General features: G+C 38.7%; 1 protein-coding gene across 2 annotated transcripts in view; it reads right to left on the bottom strand.

Annotated features, from left to right (window-relative positions):
* Window positions 1-20,986, bottom strand: part of lmbrd1 (LMBR1 domain containing 1) — a 71,320-nt gene that overhangs the window by 9,367 nt on the left and 40,967 nt on the right. The window contains exons 9-14 of one of the 2 annotated variants that reach the window (XM_050071208.1): window positions 19,930-20,082; window positions 17,115-17,179; window positions 16,880-16,982; window positions 13,924-14,028; window positions 13,667-13,828; window positions 11,412-11,493 (exon numbers count right to left, since the gene is read on the bottom strand). In XM_050071208.1, the coding sequence (XP_049927165.1) occupies window positions 11,412-11,493; window positions 13,667-13,828; window positions 13,924-14,028; window positions 16,880-16,982; window positions 17,115-17,179; window positions 19,930-20,082 (670 nt within the window). The remainder of the gene's footprint in view (window positions 1-11,411; window positions 11,494-13,666; window positions 13,829-13,923; window positions 14,029-16,879; window positions 16,983-17,114; window positions 17,180-19,929; window positions 20,083-20,986) is intronic. The other variant, XM_050071210.1, reaches the window with a different exon arrangement.

Raw genomic sequence — 20,986 nt, 5'->3', positions numbered from 1 at the left:
GAAACACAGACATTATTTTACACTCTTCTTTTTTTCATACTAATTCAGGCTTGAGAATGACTAAAATAAAATTCCATACTTTTCCCCGAACAATATGGGTATTGTTTTGTACTTGTTGGTGATGTTCACTAATTACTTTTGTCACCAAGGTCATTTTAAGACCTGGGGATGTAACTGCATCTCTAAAACTGAGTATCAAAAACAGATAATCACACAACTTGGCAACAAACCTCCAATTTTTGAATGTTTTTGGTGTCATGAAAGATGTATATCCAATATTTACCCTTTTTTAGCTACTTTTTGGTCTCCACCAACTTCTAAAGGAAATGTTTTACTCTATAGCTGCAAAATGCTCCACTATGTTCACCAGTGAGTCACTCAGTTTGTCTGTTTCTTGATTGGGTTGGAAGTGTACAGTGGGTTTATAAGAGCTTTTTTGTGGGGAAAAAAGTTAGAAAATATTGATTGGAGCAGCTTTAAGCAAAGAATATGATTTTAATTACAAAGCCCTATCTTAATCAGAACATGATTTTACTGCCATTAATTCATAGAGAGGGACTTTTTGCACAAAACCAAGCAGGCAGATAATCTCTGAAACATTATTTTCCTTTGAAAGGTAAGGGGTGTCTGTGGATTACAAGATGGACATTTTCCTTTCAAGAGAATAGCACTTGATTGACATATTCCATTGTAACACAAATTGATGATGATCCCCTTGATACAAAGAAAATGACTATTAATTTGTGTTGGGGTTGAGGGAGTCTCCTGTTGAAAATTGCTTGGGCACCTGACATCTCAGAGGCAACACATAAAATTACGACCATCTTCCCCCTGAAGCTCTTTAAAACAATGCTGTGGAAACCGGCAAGTTGCTAGGAAACAGACAGCAGTCCATGGAGTGAAAACACTCCTCTGTATTAGAAGTTTTATTACTGGGATTTAAACTAGAAATAATGTAATACGTTTTCCAAGGTAAAACTGGACTTCAGCTCATGGTTAAAATGCAGCTTTAACTGTGAGTAAGACATTTGTACGGAGTGAGGCGGGCTCCAGGGGTCTTGTGCCACAACATTCATAATTTTGTCTCTGATAGCATTGACCTTAATGGCAATAAAGAACAAGAAAATCATCAACAGAAAAACTGGAGCAATGACCAAGGGGGTATTTATTGGCAAATCGAGCCACTATGTCAAAATCAAAACCTGGGGTTGAATGTATTGATATTAAGTGTGAAATAAACTTTTAATGCTGCAAAAAGTTTATTTGGAGTTGACATTCCATAATAAAAAATGTTATTGACATACTGAGGTTTTGTAATATGCCTTAACTGTACACACAAAGCACAGAGTTTATTAAAATAAACTGACAGATTCAACTCAAGAGAGTCTTTCAGTTTGGGGAAGAAATTGAGTCAGGAGTGCTGAGGACAGAATGTCATTAAAATCATTGAAAGACTCTCCAGGGAACTAATGTAACCAATAATGGGAGTTGCAGATGTGATGATGGAGGCGTTAACGCTGTGGCAATAAACAACTAAGACGACAGTTAATTTCTTGGGTGAGGGATTGATCATTAGATGGACATGAAGATGGATAAATCTGTAAAGGAAGCGATCATAATGAAATAAAATCAAATGCATCAATGAGCCAGATGAAGGCCTATTTAAACTGGTCTGATGGATCATTAACATTTGAGAAAAAAAAAACAAGAGCTGTAGATCATCATATCATCCAAGAGGGTGGTCTTTGATGATATGATGATATAATGATGTAAGTACAACTACATAAAAAAATAACTTTACTGACAAAGGCTGATGTTCGATGTAAGACTTAGATGCAAGTCAGAGTTTATGATCAAAGCAACTCCCCCACCAAGAGTAACAGCGTGAGCATCATGGTGGGAAGAGTAATTTGGAAGAGAAGCCTCGTCTAATGCTGAGAATTCATCAGGTTTTAGCCAGACTTCATGAAGCCATAAAAAAGCACATTTATTCATTAATTTAATTACTTATTAAAAGAACTTTCAAGTAAAGTGACTGAATATTAACCAAACCCAGATTCAGTTCTGCGTGGGTTCAAGTTTGTGTCAATGGCTTGAGAGAGTATGAGTATGGATCTAAAATGAAATGGACCAAGATGAAACTTTTTCCCAAATAAACGGCTGCTATAATAACGAGGAAAGCAGCATCACCACTGTGCAGAGGACCAGAGAACACAACTGATACTCAGATTCTTCTTTTTCTTGAAATACATTTATACCCCGTGTTAATTACACACTGAAGAGGACTTCAGGGTTCAGGTTGTCTGGGTCCTTGGTAACTAATTCCTGAGGATTCATTTCCATTTGAGTACGTACTCCAAATGAGTAATGGCCTGGTAATGACCTTAGAGTAGATAATGGAGAGCTTGGCACTGAGCACCTGCTCATCAAGGTGTTAGCGTCATTACATCACTGTGACCAACCAGCCAATCAGTCACCACTTTGACGTCTACCCTCTTTTGCCTTAGCTGGCGTTTGATCCAGTGTCACACTGAGGGTTATTAAAAAGTGATGCCCTTCTGATGCCATTTTCCACCACAGTGTATTCCTATTCTTATTGTCACATCCACAGTGAAGAGCCTGAAATTTAGAGAATATGCGGATGTCAATTCATATCCATGTTTGTGAATCTTTTGGTCATGCCACAGTGGAAAAAAATCCCAGGGAGACATGGCATGGAGAATACTATTTCTATGTTTACGAAGCATGCAGACATAGTACACTGCCTGATTTAATGCCGTGGCTCTGGATTGGACAAAATGGAAGAAAAAAACGAGCACTCACTAGAATGCTACAGAGGCATAACGCCATTTTCACAGTAGACGCGGAAGCACCCCGATATGTCAACTGTCGCACTGCCACCTGTCAACAGTAGCCTGGTCATTCACGCCAGTGTGCTCCTCTGCTCTTTTCTAATCACATGGAGAGCTCTGTCTCTTTCTGCTTGTGTGTGTGTGTGTGTGTGTGTGTGTGTGTGTGTCCACTCGTCTCTCTCAATCTCTGATTAGACACAACTGACAAATATGAGTAAGCATGGGATGCATATTTTATCATTTATTATAATCAGATCATTTATTCCATATCTAAAATTTCCTTTATATCGTTTATAAAAGCCAATATACATATGGTAGTTTATAATAGTAGTAGTACAGTAGTATAATAGTAGTAATAATAGTTTCTAATATAATAATGTATATGAATGTAATAGCTTTCTCGCCAGATTCACTTGTAGGAAAGCATAAACCAGACACTGAAACTACCGCTGCAGATCATGAGCTGGCAGCGAGGCTCAGTGCCGTGGCGAGTCCGGGGTGAAAAGCCTAATTGCTTAAAACTGGCACCAAAATGACACCGGCAGCACTCCACGGAAAACTGGTGTGCTTTGTGGTGCTTCTGCATTAAGTGTAAACCCTGCATAAGTTTCAATTATTATTACCTGACACGCTTTGGCCTCCATAGTCAATATGTGGAACGTTTGATGCTCAGTTTCTATACCCCTACGTTCACCTTTGGGGGTACCCCACCTATATAGGGTGTCTCCCGTCTGCCTCCCGAGAGGTAAATGACATTGCTCTTGGAAGTAATTTCCGTGTTTTAGCGCCGTTAAGCTATGTTTATAAATTCATATTATGGTAACATACGTTCATGTTTATACGCTCGTATTTGTCGAAGTTTTCACCTCTTGCTGTCAGGTATGTTTTCTGTGTCTTATTATACTGAATTGAATGTAACATTTATTTTCCTCAAGTCAGTGCACATGCTTCTGTAGAATCCAACCAATATTTGAAGACCAGAATATACATTATGTAACAGATGTCGGCACAGTGTGGGTTAGGGTCAGGGTTAGAGAATGTGATTATGGGGATTTAACGGTACAGTATGTGTACAGACGGTACACTTTTGTTGTACTTGATTTATGATTAATAAAACAAATAAATTAATAAATAAATAATTGTCATGATACTGGATCATCTTCAGTTTTTGTCCTTAATATTGTTTCTATTTAATCATTAAGATTTTTTTTAAATTGAAGTTGTTCTGATTGAAACTCTAGCAAGTAGTAAACATGATCAAACAGCAGGTATGTTAAAAACATCTAGATGAGCTGGATGGTTGACTAAGAGGCAAGGAACCGTTTAGTGCTCACCACTCATCCCTCTCACTGCATTTTCAATGTGCCAGACACAATAAGAAAAAAAAAAAAATACTCATGCCAAGGGTGGATGAGGTGCTCTTTCCTTTTGGAGAAAAGCTGCTTTATGTAAGGAAGAGTTGCACTCCTTTACCAGACAAGTCTTTCACCTGTTACTTTCTACAGTATAGCAGTCGATAAGCTTTTGATTGTATTCCCTCTCAGTCGCATGTGTTGTCTCTGCTTGACACTTCCTCCTCCTCATGGTAGGTGGTACAACGGCTGTTATGAAAGCAGGAGCCATTTCCAAGATGGCCAAAATAGGATCAGTTTCCCTAAGCTGGTTGAAAGGGAGAACAGAAATACTACATTGTCCTCGGGACTCTGGCACCTTGACTCCTTTAGTATAATAGTGTGAATTAACAGGTCTCACAATCCTTTGACATGTGCCCTCTGTAATTAACACTGCTCGGGCAAAAACTGATTTTTGATCTTACTAATTGAGGGTCCTGTGGTACCAACAACACATTTGATTTCATTTCCGTCACTTAATCCAGTTCAACTTCCACAACTATCTTTAACTTCTCTTCTTGTCAGATACAATGCAGCTTCAGGGCTGCAGTAAACAACATGATTAAGTGGTGCAGAATCAAGGCTGAATCTGTTTGAGTTAATTGTGATAGTTGTAGGACAGGAAAGAAATTATTTGTTTGAGGAAAACAAACAACCAAACAAAAAAATCCAATTAATTTCTACAAATCTATCTGAATAGACATGTAAACAGGAGTATTATGGGGATTTGTCAGTGTATGTAATTACTGTATGTTGGCATTATTATCAAGTTTAAACATAGTTGAATTAATTACATGCAATCTTATGAATCGCTTAGGTAAATGTGATTAAAGGAACAATTAACCCCCAAAACAAAAACACATATTTTTCCTCTTACCTGTGCTACTTATCAGTCTCGTTTTTGTTTGTGTGATAGTTGAGTGTTGAAGATATCAGCTGTAGATATATCTGCCTTCTCTCCAATATAATGGAACTAGACAAAAATAATGACCGGGTTACTCAAGATAATCCACAGACCTTGTTGTGAGCAGTTTCATGTAGGGACTATTTTCTGTCTACCATTCTACATCCACCAACTGTATCACTGCGCAGAAAGAAGGACTCATCTAGTAGCTCACCGAGTACCATAGAGCTAGCTAACGTTATAGCTCAGCTGTGGAGGACGCCATTAATGTTTGCCCACAATCCTCGGCAACTCACAACAAAACAATCTCGACTGATAAATAGCATTACAGTTAAGAAGTAAAATAGATATTTCTGATTTTAGGGTGAACTGTCCCTTTAAAAGCAGCCAAACGTTTTAGTTGAAGCTGTTGTAATTGCACAGGTGACTGGGGCATTGGCTTTAGATATATAGTTGGTTCTCCTTATACATTACATCATTATATATCATAGTGACAAAGGATTTTATATCTAATAAAACATGATTATTCTGAAAACAACAACCACCACCGCCTTTTTCCGCGCTGATTTATTAGAAAAGGGCCTCAGGAGGTACACTTCCTCAAATGTCAGACATTAATCCATTAGCAACTCCATGTTGTGTAACCCTGATAACGTCACCAGCCATGAACAAAACCTGCCGCTGAAAGCTCAAACAAACATGTTAATCACTTCTGGTTCCTTCATGATTCAGTGGGTAGCTACCCTGCCTCAAGCTATCCCTATTTAGATAAGCAAGGTCCCACTTAGGTCAACAATGTCAAGATGCACTTCTCAGTTCTTTCATTCAACAGAGAATCACACATAAATTATTATTTTGATGATGCATTCTGTATATAAGTACTGATAAACTTTTATCAGACTTTTAAACATTTTATTAACAGCATAATGTTTAAACAGCTCCAAATTTTTACTGTCACACTAAAATACAAGACAGTTCTGCATTGCAGTTAAGCTGGACTTGAGACAGTGACTGTGCAGTCCAGTGTGTCTGAAACAGGAACATTTGGCACATTACAACGTCTTTCTGCGGAGGTTCTTAGAAATGCTTCTATGAGAAAACTCCACTTCAATGAGACATAAAGTATAGGACCACATTTTAAAATGGAAACCTTGGCCCCATAACAAATGATGTGCCATCACGTGTGATGACACTGCAATGCTCTGAGCTGACGCATAAGGTAAACTCAGCAGTCTGTTCAATATGAAGTACTTTGTAAACCTCAAGGAATCTATTAAGAAATGCTGCAACAGCTATTAGACATCTGTTTACCACAGCTTCTTTCACACATTGTTCTTTTTTTTTTTTTTTTCCCTTTTCAAACGCCACGGCAATGCCAGAATACATGGGCCAAAGGACAGTCCAGCAGATGGCGGTAATGCAACGCTTAGGGATGCCAACTGCCAAAAAACTCAACAGAAGACGAAGAAAGGGCAAAACCGAATGTGCGAACGTGACGGCAGGTGTTGATACTCTCTAGCTAACCTCTCTCACTCTATTCAGCAGGTGGAAAACAAGACACAGGATACTTCTGTTGGTCTTGAGGAGCTGCGGCATTTATTTGTTCATTAACTGCAAACTCTACTGTACATTAACTACTACTTGATAATTACGCTTTTATAAACGGGGTCTGCTGGGTTGTTTTTTTTTGGGGGGGGGGGTGGACGGACACAGTTATGTGTGAAAGGGGGAGAGAGAGAGAGGGGATGACATGCAGCAAGGGCCGCCGGCTGGACTCGAACCCGGGCCGCTGCAGCAACAGCCTTGTACATGGGGCGCCTGCTCTACCACTAAGCCACTGACGCCCCGGGTCTGCTGGGTTTTCACCCTATTAACAGCCACTCTCTCTTTGCCTATCTCGCTCCACCACACACTACGCACACACAGAAACACATAGTTCACTCAGCGCAGTCTTGTGATTGGCTCACTCGCTCCACATGAAAGCATTTTTTATCACACGGATGTGGCCCTTTACGTGCTTGTCTCTGCAATATTACTGCTTTCATTCACAGTGCAGCCATGCTGGCATTTCCCCTGAAATGTTACAAGGTCTTGAGGTGAGAAATTGGTGGTACAGATTTCCTTGAATATCACTCCCCATGCAGGAAATGTTCAAGAGGCTCAAGAGTATGCCACCTCTTCCTGTACTATAACTACAATATAACTAATACGACAACGATCAGCAGCAGCATCTTTGATAAAGTACACAGTGATTTAACATCAATTTATAGGTTATTCAAGGCGGCTTTCTGCAAATTAATTTGGGCAAAGCCTTTTTGCAAGAAGGTGTAAAGAACAGTTTAGCCTATCCAAAGGTAGGAGAGAGCCTAAATGCATGTGTCTACACATCAGATTATTGTAAACAAATAATATCTTGCCTTTAATCTCTGCAGTTCTTCTGCCTCTGCTTTATCTTTCTATTTTCTGCCTGTCTTACACTGTCTTGATGCATTTTCAGTACTGTTGGATAAAGTGAAAATTATTCATGAAAACCAAGTCGATAATGGCTATCTCTAACATCTTTCCTGTATTCAGGCAAACACCTCATTGTCATTCTTAACTTTCCTGCCACAACAGGTCCAGGCTCACATGCCTTTCTTAATGGCAGTGGGAGGCAACACAAAGAAACTCTTTGAGGGAACGGACACGCTGTAAGAACTCTTACAATAACATGGTTTTAACATGGAACTAGGGGTGAATGCTATGGCCAAAATCCTTTGACGCGGTATGTGTAATATATCACGGTAACAGTATATGTCACTGTAATGATACTGTAAGTGTTCTATAAATTCAATGAAGAAATTGTTTAAAAATAACTGTACTTCATCACATTTGATTTGTTTTCTTCTTCTATTTGGAATTTCAATACAAACACACTACAATTACTCCTTCATGGTTGTATGCCTCCCTTAACTAGTAGCTTATAGCTAAAGTTTACATCCATGTCTGTGAAAACATGGATGCTTTACGCATTTTCAACCCGGGAGCACAGAAGATCTATACAATCAGCACAGTTGCAAGGTGGCACTTTAGATTAGTGTCACCAATTCAATATCTAATCAAATGTCTCCCCTTCTGTACCTGAGTTATGGCGATAAATAATGGGCAGAGAAGTGTTTTTGTAGAATATTATGATGTCACAGTGGCACTGACCTTTGACCTTTTGGCTATAAAGACATCATCACATCATCATTTTATCCTATTTGATATCTGTGTGAAATTTTGTCATAATTGTTGTAAGACGTTTTGGCCAAAAACATGTTTTATGAGGTCACAGTGACCTTGACCTTTGACTTACAACCCCAACATTCTAATCTGTTCATTCTTGAATCAAAGTGGATGTTTGTGTCAAATTTCGCTCAAGGCTTTCTTGAGATACTGCATTCATGAAATAAAACACACACAAGGTCACAGTGTCCTTTGACCTCTGACCACCCAATTCTTTACAGTTAATTCTCGAGTACAAGTAGATGTTTGTGCCAAATTTGAGGAAATTCCCTCAAGGTGTTCTTGAGACAGCGCTTTCACGAGAGTAAGATGGATGCAAGGCTGCGGTGACCTTTGACGACCAAAATCTCATCAGTTCACCCTTGAGTCCAAGTGGACGTTTGTGTCAAATTTGAAAGAAAAAATCCCTCAAGGTGTTCTTCAGATATCACGTTCACGACAATAGGACAGAAAGACACATGGGTGTACGTATGTATGAACGAATGGACAACCCAAAAACATTTCACCTCCAGCCACAATTATCGCTGGCATGGAGGCATACAAAACAACTGCGTCACATGAGACAACACTTAAATTAAAACCACAAGAATTAAATCAAACTAATATTTGTTCAAAATGGAAGCTTGAAGGCTCCTGAGAACAATAATTTCTAGTCTTGAAGGTTTCTGTATTTACAACTTCACTCTCCTACTCCATACTCCACTCCAGGTACTACAAGTACCTGGGTGTGTTCATAGACAATAAACTGGACTGGACTAAGAACACTGAAGTCCTTTACAAGAAGGGACAGAGCCGCCTCTATTTTCTGAGGAGGCTCCGCTCCTTTAACATCTGCCGGACTATGCTGAGGATGTTTTATGAGTCTGTGGTGGCCAGTGCTATTCTGTTTGCTGTGGTGTGCTGGGGCAGCAGACTGAGAGTAGCCGATGCCAACAGACTCAACAAGCTGATCAGAAAGGCCAGTGACGTTGTGGGGGTGGAGCTGGACCCTTTGACAGCAGTGTCAGACAGGAGGATGCTGTCAAAGGTGCGGGCGATACTTCAGCATGGCTCTCACCCTCTCCACAACGCTCTGGTCGAACAGAGGAGCACCTTCAGCCAGAGACTGATTGCTCCTAAATGCACCACTGAGCGCCACAGGAAGTCATTCTTACCTGTGGCCATTAAACTGTACAACTCCTCCCTCTGATGATCGGACTCATTTGGCTATTTATAAAACAAATCACACAATATAATTACTCATTCTTATTTCATTTATAATGCTACAACCATTTCATTGTATATTGTATATATTTCAGATTGTCTACTTTACTGTTTTTATTATTTATTTTACTTTATTGTCTACTGTAATATTTTATTTATGTTAATGTCTACTTTAATATTCTATTTTATTCTATTTTATTCTAATGTCTACTTTAATATTTTATTTTATTTTATTTTATTTTAATGTCTACTTTAATATTTATTTTACTTATTTCATTGTCTATTTTAGTATTTTATTTATATCTTCATCTTTATCTCTTGTTTCCATTCATGCTGTATTTCTATTTCTACTTTGCACGGAGCAGTGGAACAAAAACAATTTCCCCCCGGGGATTAATAAAGTATTCTGAATCTGAATCTGAATCTGAATATAATAACGTTACCTTGCGAAGTAGCTGACGTCACAAAATCACAAGAATCACATGATCAATCAGAATCAAAAGAGAATACAGCCTTAATTCACAACATAAACTGCACAGATTGCTCGCACAGTAGAACAGTATTGCCAAATCTGTAGTGGTGGACATTTATTTACGGTTGTACAGTATATATTGTTACTATATCGCTCAAACCTGCATGGAACCCAGATATGCATTGAATCATATGACTGGTAATATAGCTACAGACATCAATAAGACTATTTCATGAGTAACACATATAGCAAGGCAAATACAAAAATGTAATCAAGCAAAGTAACGCAAAACATTTATAGTCCTGAGAAAAAATAAATATGTTATCTACATATGACTAACTAAACAATAATGCAATAATTTAAGCCTGGCACAGTCAGGAGGCACATTATGAGAAAAAGCCACAGTATATTTAGGCAATAATAAATATGCTTAATATTTAATTGACTGTGAGAATTAACTGCTTCTGCTTATGTGTTTTCCACATGAACATTACTCTGTTTATTTATTACATATTTGACATTTAAACACATCAGCACTCATTAGCTACTCTAATTGCAACTCAATTTTGCATCTTCTGGGAGAGCATTTACAGCCCCACACCTTAATTCATTGGAATGAAAAAATAATTATCCTCCCCAAACACTAATAGACTGTTGCTAAAGATAGCTTAAAGATAGGCTGAACTAGGGGGAAAATCTGAACTATGACAGGCATGCTAAAGTACAAATTATGTTTATGATCTTTTTTGTTTCCTTTAAACTTTTGTAGGGATGACATATAACGTTAGGTAGACTGCTAAGTTTAAGTGATTTTATATTAAATTCTACTTGATACATTTTATACCTGCTTATGTTAGGTCTCCAGGGTCTTCAGTATAACACTTAAAACTATCTCTGGCTTTGTAACCAAATATGATAATTCTATCATATCCACTCCATCACCATCAAGAGCCTCATTTGAGCATTTGGCAAATGAATAAATAATTGTGATAAAGCTCACTGGTATGATGTACATTCACACATTTATGTTTTCATGGCTGATTTACTGTAATAAGTGTTGGCATGGAGACAGCAAGAGGCCACGCACTGCATTAGTAAATGTTTGTCCTTGGTATTATTCCCTCTAATGAATAATGAATGGTGATAAAGATTACTGAGCAGTGTTGTACACAAAACGGCTGCATGGTACACCGTCCTGCCTTTCTTCTAGTGTAGACTCGACTTGTGAGGAATAAATCTTTGATGGTGTGTTGTAAGTTCTTCAAACATCTCACTGTTGGGCCGGTGCTACCTTACTGTGCTAGCAAAGATGACAGACTTACCCTCAGGCGCATCGGCATCACAGATCCTTGGGGTGCCAAAAGTAGCATTCCCAGATGTAGGACCTGCTGAGGGCATCTGACTCTGATCAAGAAACACAAGAGGCATGTGTTTAGCAAAGAAACACTACAAACTATTTCATGTGGTACAAACAAATGAGGGCTTGACAAAAAGGACCATAAAATCATAATCTCTGAAAATCTATAATGCTAAGAATAATACCCAACAGCCTTTGCTTCATAAATAATACAATGACAAAACAACAGAAAAATCACCTCGAAGGTTTTGTCCCAGATGATGCTCCGAGTTTTGCCACGGATAAATTCAATAAATAGATATAATTCATGTCCTAACAAAGCAATGTGAGCTTTTTTAGTTGCTGTACACTTAAACAAACAACAGGTTATTACAATGAAAATTATAGGGATTACCGTCACTTAAAAAAAGATCAGAACTAAAGAGATTACTAAATTAAAGGGACTCTATATGCGGAAATTCAGAGTGTATTAGTTGTGTGGACACACCTCTCAACATAGAGGTGACTGAGCCGGTATATAACAGCTAACAATGCTAACTCCATAAACAGCAATTAACAGAGCCAACAGAGCTAACAGTGTTTTTTTGTTTTTTTAAAGATTATTTTTGTGGGCTTTTGCCTTTAACGACAGGACAGAGCGTGAAATGGGGAGACAGAGAGAGAGAGTGGGGACTAACATGCAGCAAAGGGCCGCGAGCCAGATTCGAACCCGCGGCTGCTGCAGCAAGGCGGTGCCTCTGTACATGGGGCGCCGGCACTATCCACTACGCTACCGACGCCCCAGAACTAACAGTGTTAACCAGGGGGGAACCGGAGAGTGGGCACTACACTTCCATGACAACGCCATCCCGATATCAGCAATAACCGCCATATGAGTGCAGTGCAAAGCGGCAGTGATGAGCTAGCCAGTGGGATACACACATGCTTTAACATGCATGATCGGCTCACCACAACAAACCACAGACAAACTTGGATTAAAACAAATGCGTAACCGTTTTTCACCAATGGGGAACTGGTTCCGTCCGGTTTCCCCTCTTAATTTAGAACCGTTCAGAGCATTTCGACCAAAATAACTGGGTTCAGAACCTTGATCTGGGGTTTTCCTTGATCTGAATTTCAAACTGTGACAACATCAGTGGGTGTGTCATCTTCTAAAGGTCGGAAAGAGAGAATGGAGAACACAACAACAGAGAACTCGAGTGAAAATTCATCAGAAAAAAGCAGAACATGCAGTGGTGTCATTAATAATTGGTTCATACTTGTTTTTTGGTCCTATTTTCTTTTTTTTAGTAAAAAACAAATTATCTGTAACAGCAGCGCAAGAGTTTGTAGGTTATCAATGTATTGCTCAATTTTAGCTAGGGTTTACTTCCATTGTGCACTGTATAACATCCTCCGTTGATGACCCATCCTTGATTAAGATGTGCAAAACTGGTGGAAATAAGGGCTGGTTCGCTTGATAGCACCAATGTTCCAAATATCCTGAATGTAATCGGTTCAAGAACCAGAGTTGCTTTGGTGAAAAAGGGGTAACAGAGGTGACTTACATAGCAAGTAGTGGTTTGCTGCTATATTAATGCTCTGAATGTCACATACAGAACCTTTAACTAAAAAGGAATTCACAGTACACAGTACTTAATATAGACTGCACAGAGGTTGCACTGTATATGCTAGACTGTTCTAAATGACACTTAATGTATTCGGATACTGTAGGTGAATAAACAGCAGCAGAGGAATAAGCTATGTTTTTACCCTGTGAGTCATATAGTACTGCTTTTAAAAAGGTCCCTTTCTCTCATTTAAAAAGAGGATGTTTCAGCAAAAACAACACTGTGGTTCATTTTAATTATGTTGTTTAAAAGATTTTTTGAGATGAAGCATAGACACCAGGGTGCATCTAAACCACATGCACACACCCACACAGAGAGAGAGACAGAGCGGGAGAGAGAGCGCAGAGTTACATCAGATCACACAGAGGGTATACTGTCAAACAACACATCCACACAGTAATAGCCACACAGTCTAACACAGACAGACAGAATTAAAAAAGAACAGGAGTCTGAAAGCCCCGTTACCAGCCTGCAGAGACCGTGCTGCTGCCTACACCCGGCTGGACCGGAGTGGTCTGAACTCACTCACTGGCTGACCGACACTGCCTTCTTTAGAGCTAGATGTCATCCGCTAGACTAAAAACCTAAAAATACACAAAAATATACATACATTTTTCCTCACCTGTACCAGATATTTCTGGCTGCCGTACATGACGTATTGTGGGGCGAGGCTGTAGATCATGTAGCTGGTGTGAAGGACGATCAGCAGAAGGATCATACAGAGGAAGAGAAGAGCCTGGGGGCGAGTTCTCTTTGGTCTTATTTTGTACAGCTGAATAAAACAAACAAAAAAAGTTATTATCATTAATATAAATGTTAATATTTTGCAAAGCTTACAAAAAACAGAGACCTAGGAACTTTGCTTACCCTTATCCAGAAGAACCAGATGCCCATGTTGCGAATGCCAGCCATGGACGTGATCACAAAGTACATGGTGATGACAGTGATCAGGATGTAATCCAGTGGAAAAACCTGTGATACCAAGGACAGAGGTCAGCTACGTCCCTCACACACACACACACATATAAACACATTATTGCTTTTAGAGCAGAACATTCAGGCTGGTTTCCTCTCAAGGAGTCTTGAAGCTGTTAATGAGCAGCTATCATCAATACTGCTTGGTCTAGCCCAATTGATCTAAAGCACATCTAGCTGGTCACTGTGCAGTGCATTTAGACATCGTCAAAACTGCTAAACACCAACAACTGAGTGAGTGAATACTAAGTGAACAGATAATCTAAATAGTGTAGTCTAGATATAAAAGCACAGCATGTGTAACATACATATCGATCATGTCCTGTACCCTGTACTGTTCTGATTTATCCTCAAACCTGATCCCGATATAGCATCCATTCTTGGTACGGCGCACTTAATCCCTTAAATATCAAGGTCATACTTCTAAACACTGGCCTTAGACATTTAATCAATGCCACTATCTATGAAGCAATTTTTTAATGGTCTGAGCTGTCAGTCATTTCTTTTTCATCTCATCTCTTTTTCTTTTTTTTTTAACAGTGTCCAGTGTCAGACCTGCAGCTATGACCTGGAGGAGAGAGGCGGCAGTCATGATCTAATGTTGTGTCAGCCTCAATAGGTTTATGGTTCTACACACATGAAAATGCTGTAAGATGATAGTGCCTCATTTTTGGAAACTAACAGCTCATAACTTTGGAAATGATCAAACTAAAATTTGAAGATATTAAATGACACACAAAGATTTTGATTATGGTTACATTTTGAATCTGATTTCAAGATCAATGAACACGGGGCGTTGGTGGCTTAGTGGTGGAGCAGGCACCCCATGTACAAGGCTGTTGCTGCAGCGGCCCGGGTTCGACTCCAGCCTGTGGCCCTTTGCTGCATGTCACTCCCTCTCTCTCTCCCCCTTTCATGCTTGTCTGTCCTATCAAATAAAGGCTAAAAATGCCCCCAAAAATATCTTAAAAAAAAAAAAAAAAAAAGATCAATGAACACCCAGACTCTCAAGCTCCAAGTGTACTAACAAACCCCAGTCACAACACTGACCTTTAGACTTTAAACAGGTTTTCATTATTTAAATGGCACAAACAAGGGAAGCAACAACAGGCAAGAAAAGTTATGAAATATATTTTGATTCATTAGACAGAATGCACAAGTTTCACAAAGGTTTTCTTCAGATTATTTTTTGGATTGCAAAATTTTGAGGCTGGTCTATGTAGCACAACATTAGTAATATCATTTAAAGGTCCAGTGTGTAGGATTTTGGGGAGTATATTGTCAGAAATAGAATATTTTATAATAAGTAGGGTTTCTAAAGTGTATAATCACCTGAAAATAAGAACTGATGTGTTTTTGTTACCTCAGAATGAGCTGTTTATATCTACATATTGAGCAGGTCCTTGTCTATGGACATCTCCATGTTGCACTGCCATGTTTCAACAGTAGCCTAGAACAGACAAACCAAACACTGGCTCTAGACAGGGCCATTATTTGGATTGTGAAACTGTTTCATTCAGTGTTTTTACTGGTTTTAATCACCTGGCCTGTTCGTTTAGGAGAGGAAGAAACCTCTGCAGAAAATTTGGCTCCTGTTCAAAACCTCTTGAACAATGAACACTGAAGGAATTCTAACCAGGAGAAGTTTTAGCCAGGTCGCAATCTGTAATCCCTACTACTAGATACCCCTAAATCCCCTTAAATATTAAACACATGACCTTTAATTAAATTTTATTTGTCATATTTTTTTGTCTGTGAACAGCATTTTGATTTGTGCATAATGCAAATAGTGTAAATAGCAAACAGAATAATCATAGGTAATGAATAGTATATTTTACACCTTATTTTTCCTGTGTTTCCAAATGTGACTCACAGAGAAATGTATCCAATTGAACTTGAATGAATGCACAATGTAAGCGCCTCCTGAAGAGCGTACAGTAGTTTTAGATTCATGTTAAGAATCAATTATAAAGTAATTTTGCCTAAATCTATCATTTAAGTTGAAAAAACAGCATTTAGTTGGGTATGCTACAGAGAGCCTGCTGGTTTTAAGCACAGCGTATGATAATCATATTATTTGTGAAGGTAGTAGGCAGTGCTGCTGTATTAAGCTGTACTGTACTGCAAGGTTTTTATTATTTGTCTACCTTTGTAGTCTTCACTTGTTCCCATTACAGAGGTTACAAGGTTTGTAGAAATTACTGGATAATAGCTTTTACATTATTGTTCATGAGCTTGTAAATGAGAGGTTTCAGAATCAAATCAACAGCTGGTTCATAAAAAATATAGTTGAGCCAGCTACACAATGCATCAGTTTTTATTTCTGTGTTAATTTTCTGAGGTCTTCATTTAATAGAGTGTAGCAACTATCCTTTATCCTTGCCATCTATTGTGCTCCCACTTATAGCTGTGCTGACTGTGCTTGTCATGTTGGAATTTCTTTCAGCCCAGCTTCCTTGGAACATTAAATTATTGTGAAGTTACCCCTGAATGTAAATTGCACTTGTGAGTATGATTCTTGTGGGTATGACTTCCCCGTTTGTAATTTAATTATCTCATGGTCTTTGGTAAAATTTAAGGGGAGCCTATCAAACCATATTTAAAAGTAACAAACTGCTAATTAGCATAAGATGATCCGACTAATTGAGTGTATGTAGCTGCTTTTGTCGTTGAGATTTTGTTATTCCACATTTCACCTGCAGTATACTCAAGCTCACACACACTTTTTAAACAGTTTAAATGATGTTTAATTTAGGTTAATGGTGATGGAAACAAGAAAATATGGCTTTAAGCACATCGTAATTGAGGATAATCATCTTTTCGACATGAGAGATGAGATGATACTCACGGGTTGTAAGGCTAATAGAAGTTCATTCAGGGGATTGGTTAGGTTGGTGCCAAAGATTATGAACCCGGAGCTGATGCCAGCAGAGTGAAGAGCTTTATCCAAACTGGAACACACAGAATAAAGTTAAATACGTGTATAAATCTCCAGCATTACACATGAATAACAACTACTGCGTTGTTTTTTTATGTCCTAATGCTTGCCTTAAGAATCACAGCGTTAAATGACATTGACTTACTTTGAAATGAACAGGGCAACAGTGAAGAGCAGTGCAACCAGGATAAAGAAAATACCCAGCAATATCTGAAACAGACAAAGCAAAATAAATACATTAAAATAACAAACACTGATATGTACCCACAAACAAAGGAAGGATCTGCACCCACCCATGACTGAACCCCAATAATGGAAAAGGGATGTTTACAAAGGCATCCACAGGGTCAGCTAATATAACCTTTCTGTCATGTCTTTTGTCAAAGAGAGACCATATGGCTTGGCGAGCCGCAGTTTGGCACTGTTGCCTGAGGTGACAGGGGGAAGCAATGGCACGGCCCAGACAGAGCAGGGAGGTTGCAACCAGGGAGGCACAAGGTGGGTGGCAGCCAAGAAGGCAATAAACCCTATCAACTGCTCGCCTTGAAGGGGGGCCTCCACAGCAAAAATATATAACATCTTGTTCCAGTTATAGCGATGTAAAAAGCAGGAAAACACATACGGCGAAACATATAGTGCAATTAACACATATTATGTACTAGTGATGTAAAAACAACTAAACACAAGTATATTTGTCCCCTTGGTGTAATTTCTCAGTGACTGTAGCAAAGCATCAATTATAATCAGGAAACTGATAATCAGGCCACTTTTTATCGTCACTGTTGACACTGCCTTGTTATAAATAAGACAGAGGAAAAATACAGTCATTAAAATGTACTGATTAAACTGCCCTTATTTCTTAATCCAACCAAAAGCAAAAAGAAGAGACAACTTTGTTATACGAACACAGTTTGACTATTAAAAAGTCAAATACAGAAAAAAGCTTTTAAATCATGACAAAATGGGGTTTATTTTCATATCTTACATAAAAAAGGTGACATTTTTACAAGGAGAACGGCACTATACATTAGTTTACAGACTTTTTTTTAACCCTTGTTTTATAATCTCCCAGAAAAACAGTGACTATATTGTGAGGTCCAGGCACTTTTTAACTGTAGATATTTCTCATTTTTTCGCCCACCACCAGGGTTGATATAAAAAGGACAGCATGTGTTTGAGAATCAGTGGTGTAACCGCTCTGGAGGAATCACAATCATTTGGCTTATCACTCTACACCAGTGCCTGAGTATACAGTAAATAAATCTCCCAACTCATTACTGTTCAAATTTGAGTCTGGGGACTGTCATTAGCAGCAACCCCCTTGGTTAAAGACAAACTGTTACAGACACTGGTTTAAAATGTTTGTGCACGCCTGCAGTGCAGACAAATACTGGAAAATGAAGAGCAGTGGGAAAGTAAAATGTGAATGCAGAGGTAAAAAGCTGGAACTCGTCCTGTTTTTAACACAAAAAATGTGACTGAAACAGATAAATACTATTCTTATTGTGCATCGGCTTTGCGTTGTCATGTTTGAACACACAATAGAATATTGTCGAGCACGCATGCTATGAAGTTCACACAAAAACAATGCACAGCCATGTGCACTATGCTCCTAGATGTGTATGATGGCTGGATAACATAAAATATGAACAGAAAGCTGTTGCTGTTACAGCTGCATTTGGCCATTCCCATTACTCGTCTTGTACTCCTTTAACAGCTAAAGCAGGAAGTGTACGAGGAGAAAAATAAATGTTTTGTTGTCTGTGAGATGCAGAGTGATTAGATTTAAATGTATGACAGCACAAATATGTTGCTTAAGGCTGATCATGTGCTGTTTTTAGTAGAAGTCAGATCTTAGAAACAGTCTAGTTACTGTGTTGTCTGTGCTTCGGGGTTAATAAATCTGTACTAGAATAATATCAGTGCATGCTTTTGATTGTTTTAGATATAGGAAAATAACATCTTCTCGCCTGACCCACCACCATCACATTTAACCAGAATAATTACAGCCACGATTTTGTTATTCTAAGCCATTTGATGAGAACAGCCTCAGGTTATCTCAAATTCAAACTGAGTATTTTTTGGAAAATTAAAAATGCAATGCTGTTTATGCCAAACCGACTACAAAGATGCTAATGATCACAGCTGTTGTACCCTGGTAACCAAGTGGTTTGGGATAAGGATACAGAAAGTTGATTGGTGAGAAGAGGCAGCCTTGAGGATTTTTTTGGGTTGCAATGATATTGTTTTTAATGAAACTGTGTGAATTGGTGTTTAATGAGTCCTTAGGATGTACCTAGGATGTTTGCCAGGACTGAGCAAGAGGAAGCGTTGGTGCAGACAAGACCAAAGGTAGTACTGCTTTTAAAGTCTTAAACAAGTGATGTTGCCACCCCCTCCTTCCCCAAGCTCCTTGTGCAAATTTAAATATGGGAACAATGATACTGAAAAATGGATATATGAGGTCCAAGTATTGGTTGCCCAACCCAAAAAAGTAAAATCAAAGAGAAGTTTGTGGTTGCTTTGGTTTATCCCTGGGGTACCATGAGATCCTGCCTGAGAAATGTGAGACTCCCTGAGAGACTTCAGAGTAAATTAGGTGAAGAGACGACCCGTGGGAATCGTGTAAATATGCGGTTGTGTAAAGTAGAACTAAAAGTAAATCTGGAGCAGTCCAGATTAGAACTTGAGCACAAAGAAACAGTTAAAGGAGGAAGATGCTGAAGCTGGTGAAAATGAACAAAGGCATGATACCTGGCCAAATGAGAATTTTAAAATTACACGATTATTAAGTATAGAAACGCCAGCCCTGACCTTGAAATAATTAAAATAACAATGACAATCAAAACAAGGCCATAATATCAGACATTATAAGCAACTGCCTTTGTGTACAATACAGTCCATGTTGGACATATAATTTATTTCAGTGAATGGGAACCAATTCCATTATGCCGACTCACCTTGAAAGGTCTGAGAGCACTGCCCACTTTAGTGCAGCAGTTCCTCTCTGCAATTTCCAGGTGTCTCCCCCTGCGCTGGAGGACCTGCAGCTTGCCCTCCAGCTCCTGCAGGTTGTGCCTGTCCCTTGAAGAGAGGGGACGTCCGTCTTTACACTGACGAGAAGACCGACAAAGAACCAGATTAGTCGATAAATACATATATGCATGCGTATTCACTTCTGATATGGCACTGCTGGAAGCTTTAACTGGGTATTTAAAGTAAACAGCACCAATAATGGAAAATGTAAGTCACTGACCTACCCAGTGATTGCAGATTATACTCATTAACAGAAATAACTTAACATTTAAACATATATTAAGCAATCCACTTGGATATAATTATTATGCCAATGGGAAGATAAATGATTCGTTATAAAATGTGGTCTAAAGATTCAAGTATAATTAATCTAGCAGTAAATAATCAGCGCTATTACTTACAATGCCATAAAAGTTGCTATTTGTCTACTTTCAGTCAATGAAATAATTTACAAGAATTACGCAAGCATTTAGACTACGATATTCTACTATAGAAGAAAAGTCTTGTCTTTTGTGTGTATTCTATGTTTCTCTTTAGTTTTCTTTTCAATGTCTTTCATGTTCAACTTCACGTTGCCACTGGCAACTAATAGCAACTAATACTGTAGATGCCTTCACTTGTGTTTCCCTGTTTGTACTGCATGCATTTGAGGGGCTGGTTGATAAGGACAGTGCTAACCACCCATAACTGCATGCAAAGAAAGAGGGGCATGGAAGAAAGATAAGGAGGAGGGCCTGATCAACTGGAGGCTATGCACGTGTACCTTTCAATGAATGCATGATTATACACTCATTATACACAGTGTGAAAAAGAAACAGCAAGTATTCTAATATTATATTGATAAAACTGTTCATCTGTTTATGGTTTATTTCTTTTCACTTCGCATTGTTCAATAAAGTTATTAAGTGACTTGTAGATAGTCGGCACGTGTTGCATGTGTTTATGCCACAGTATTGCAGCATGCATAGTGCTGGTGCTTTG

Source organism: Epinephelus moara, chromosome 19 (assembly GCF_006386435.1).
Source record: "Epinephelus moara isolate mb chromosome 19, YSFRI_EMoa_1.0, whole genome shotgun sequence".
Lineage (NCBI taxonomy): Eukaryota > Metazoa > Chordata > Actinopteri > Perciformes > Serranidae > Epinephelus > Epinephelus moara.
Note: the sequence above shows the minus strand (reverse complement) of the source record. Positions and strands in the feature narration are given on the sequence as shown.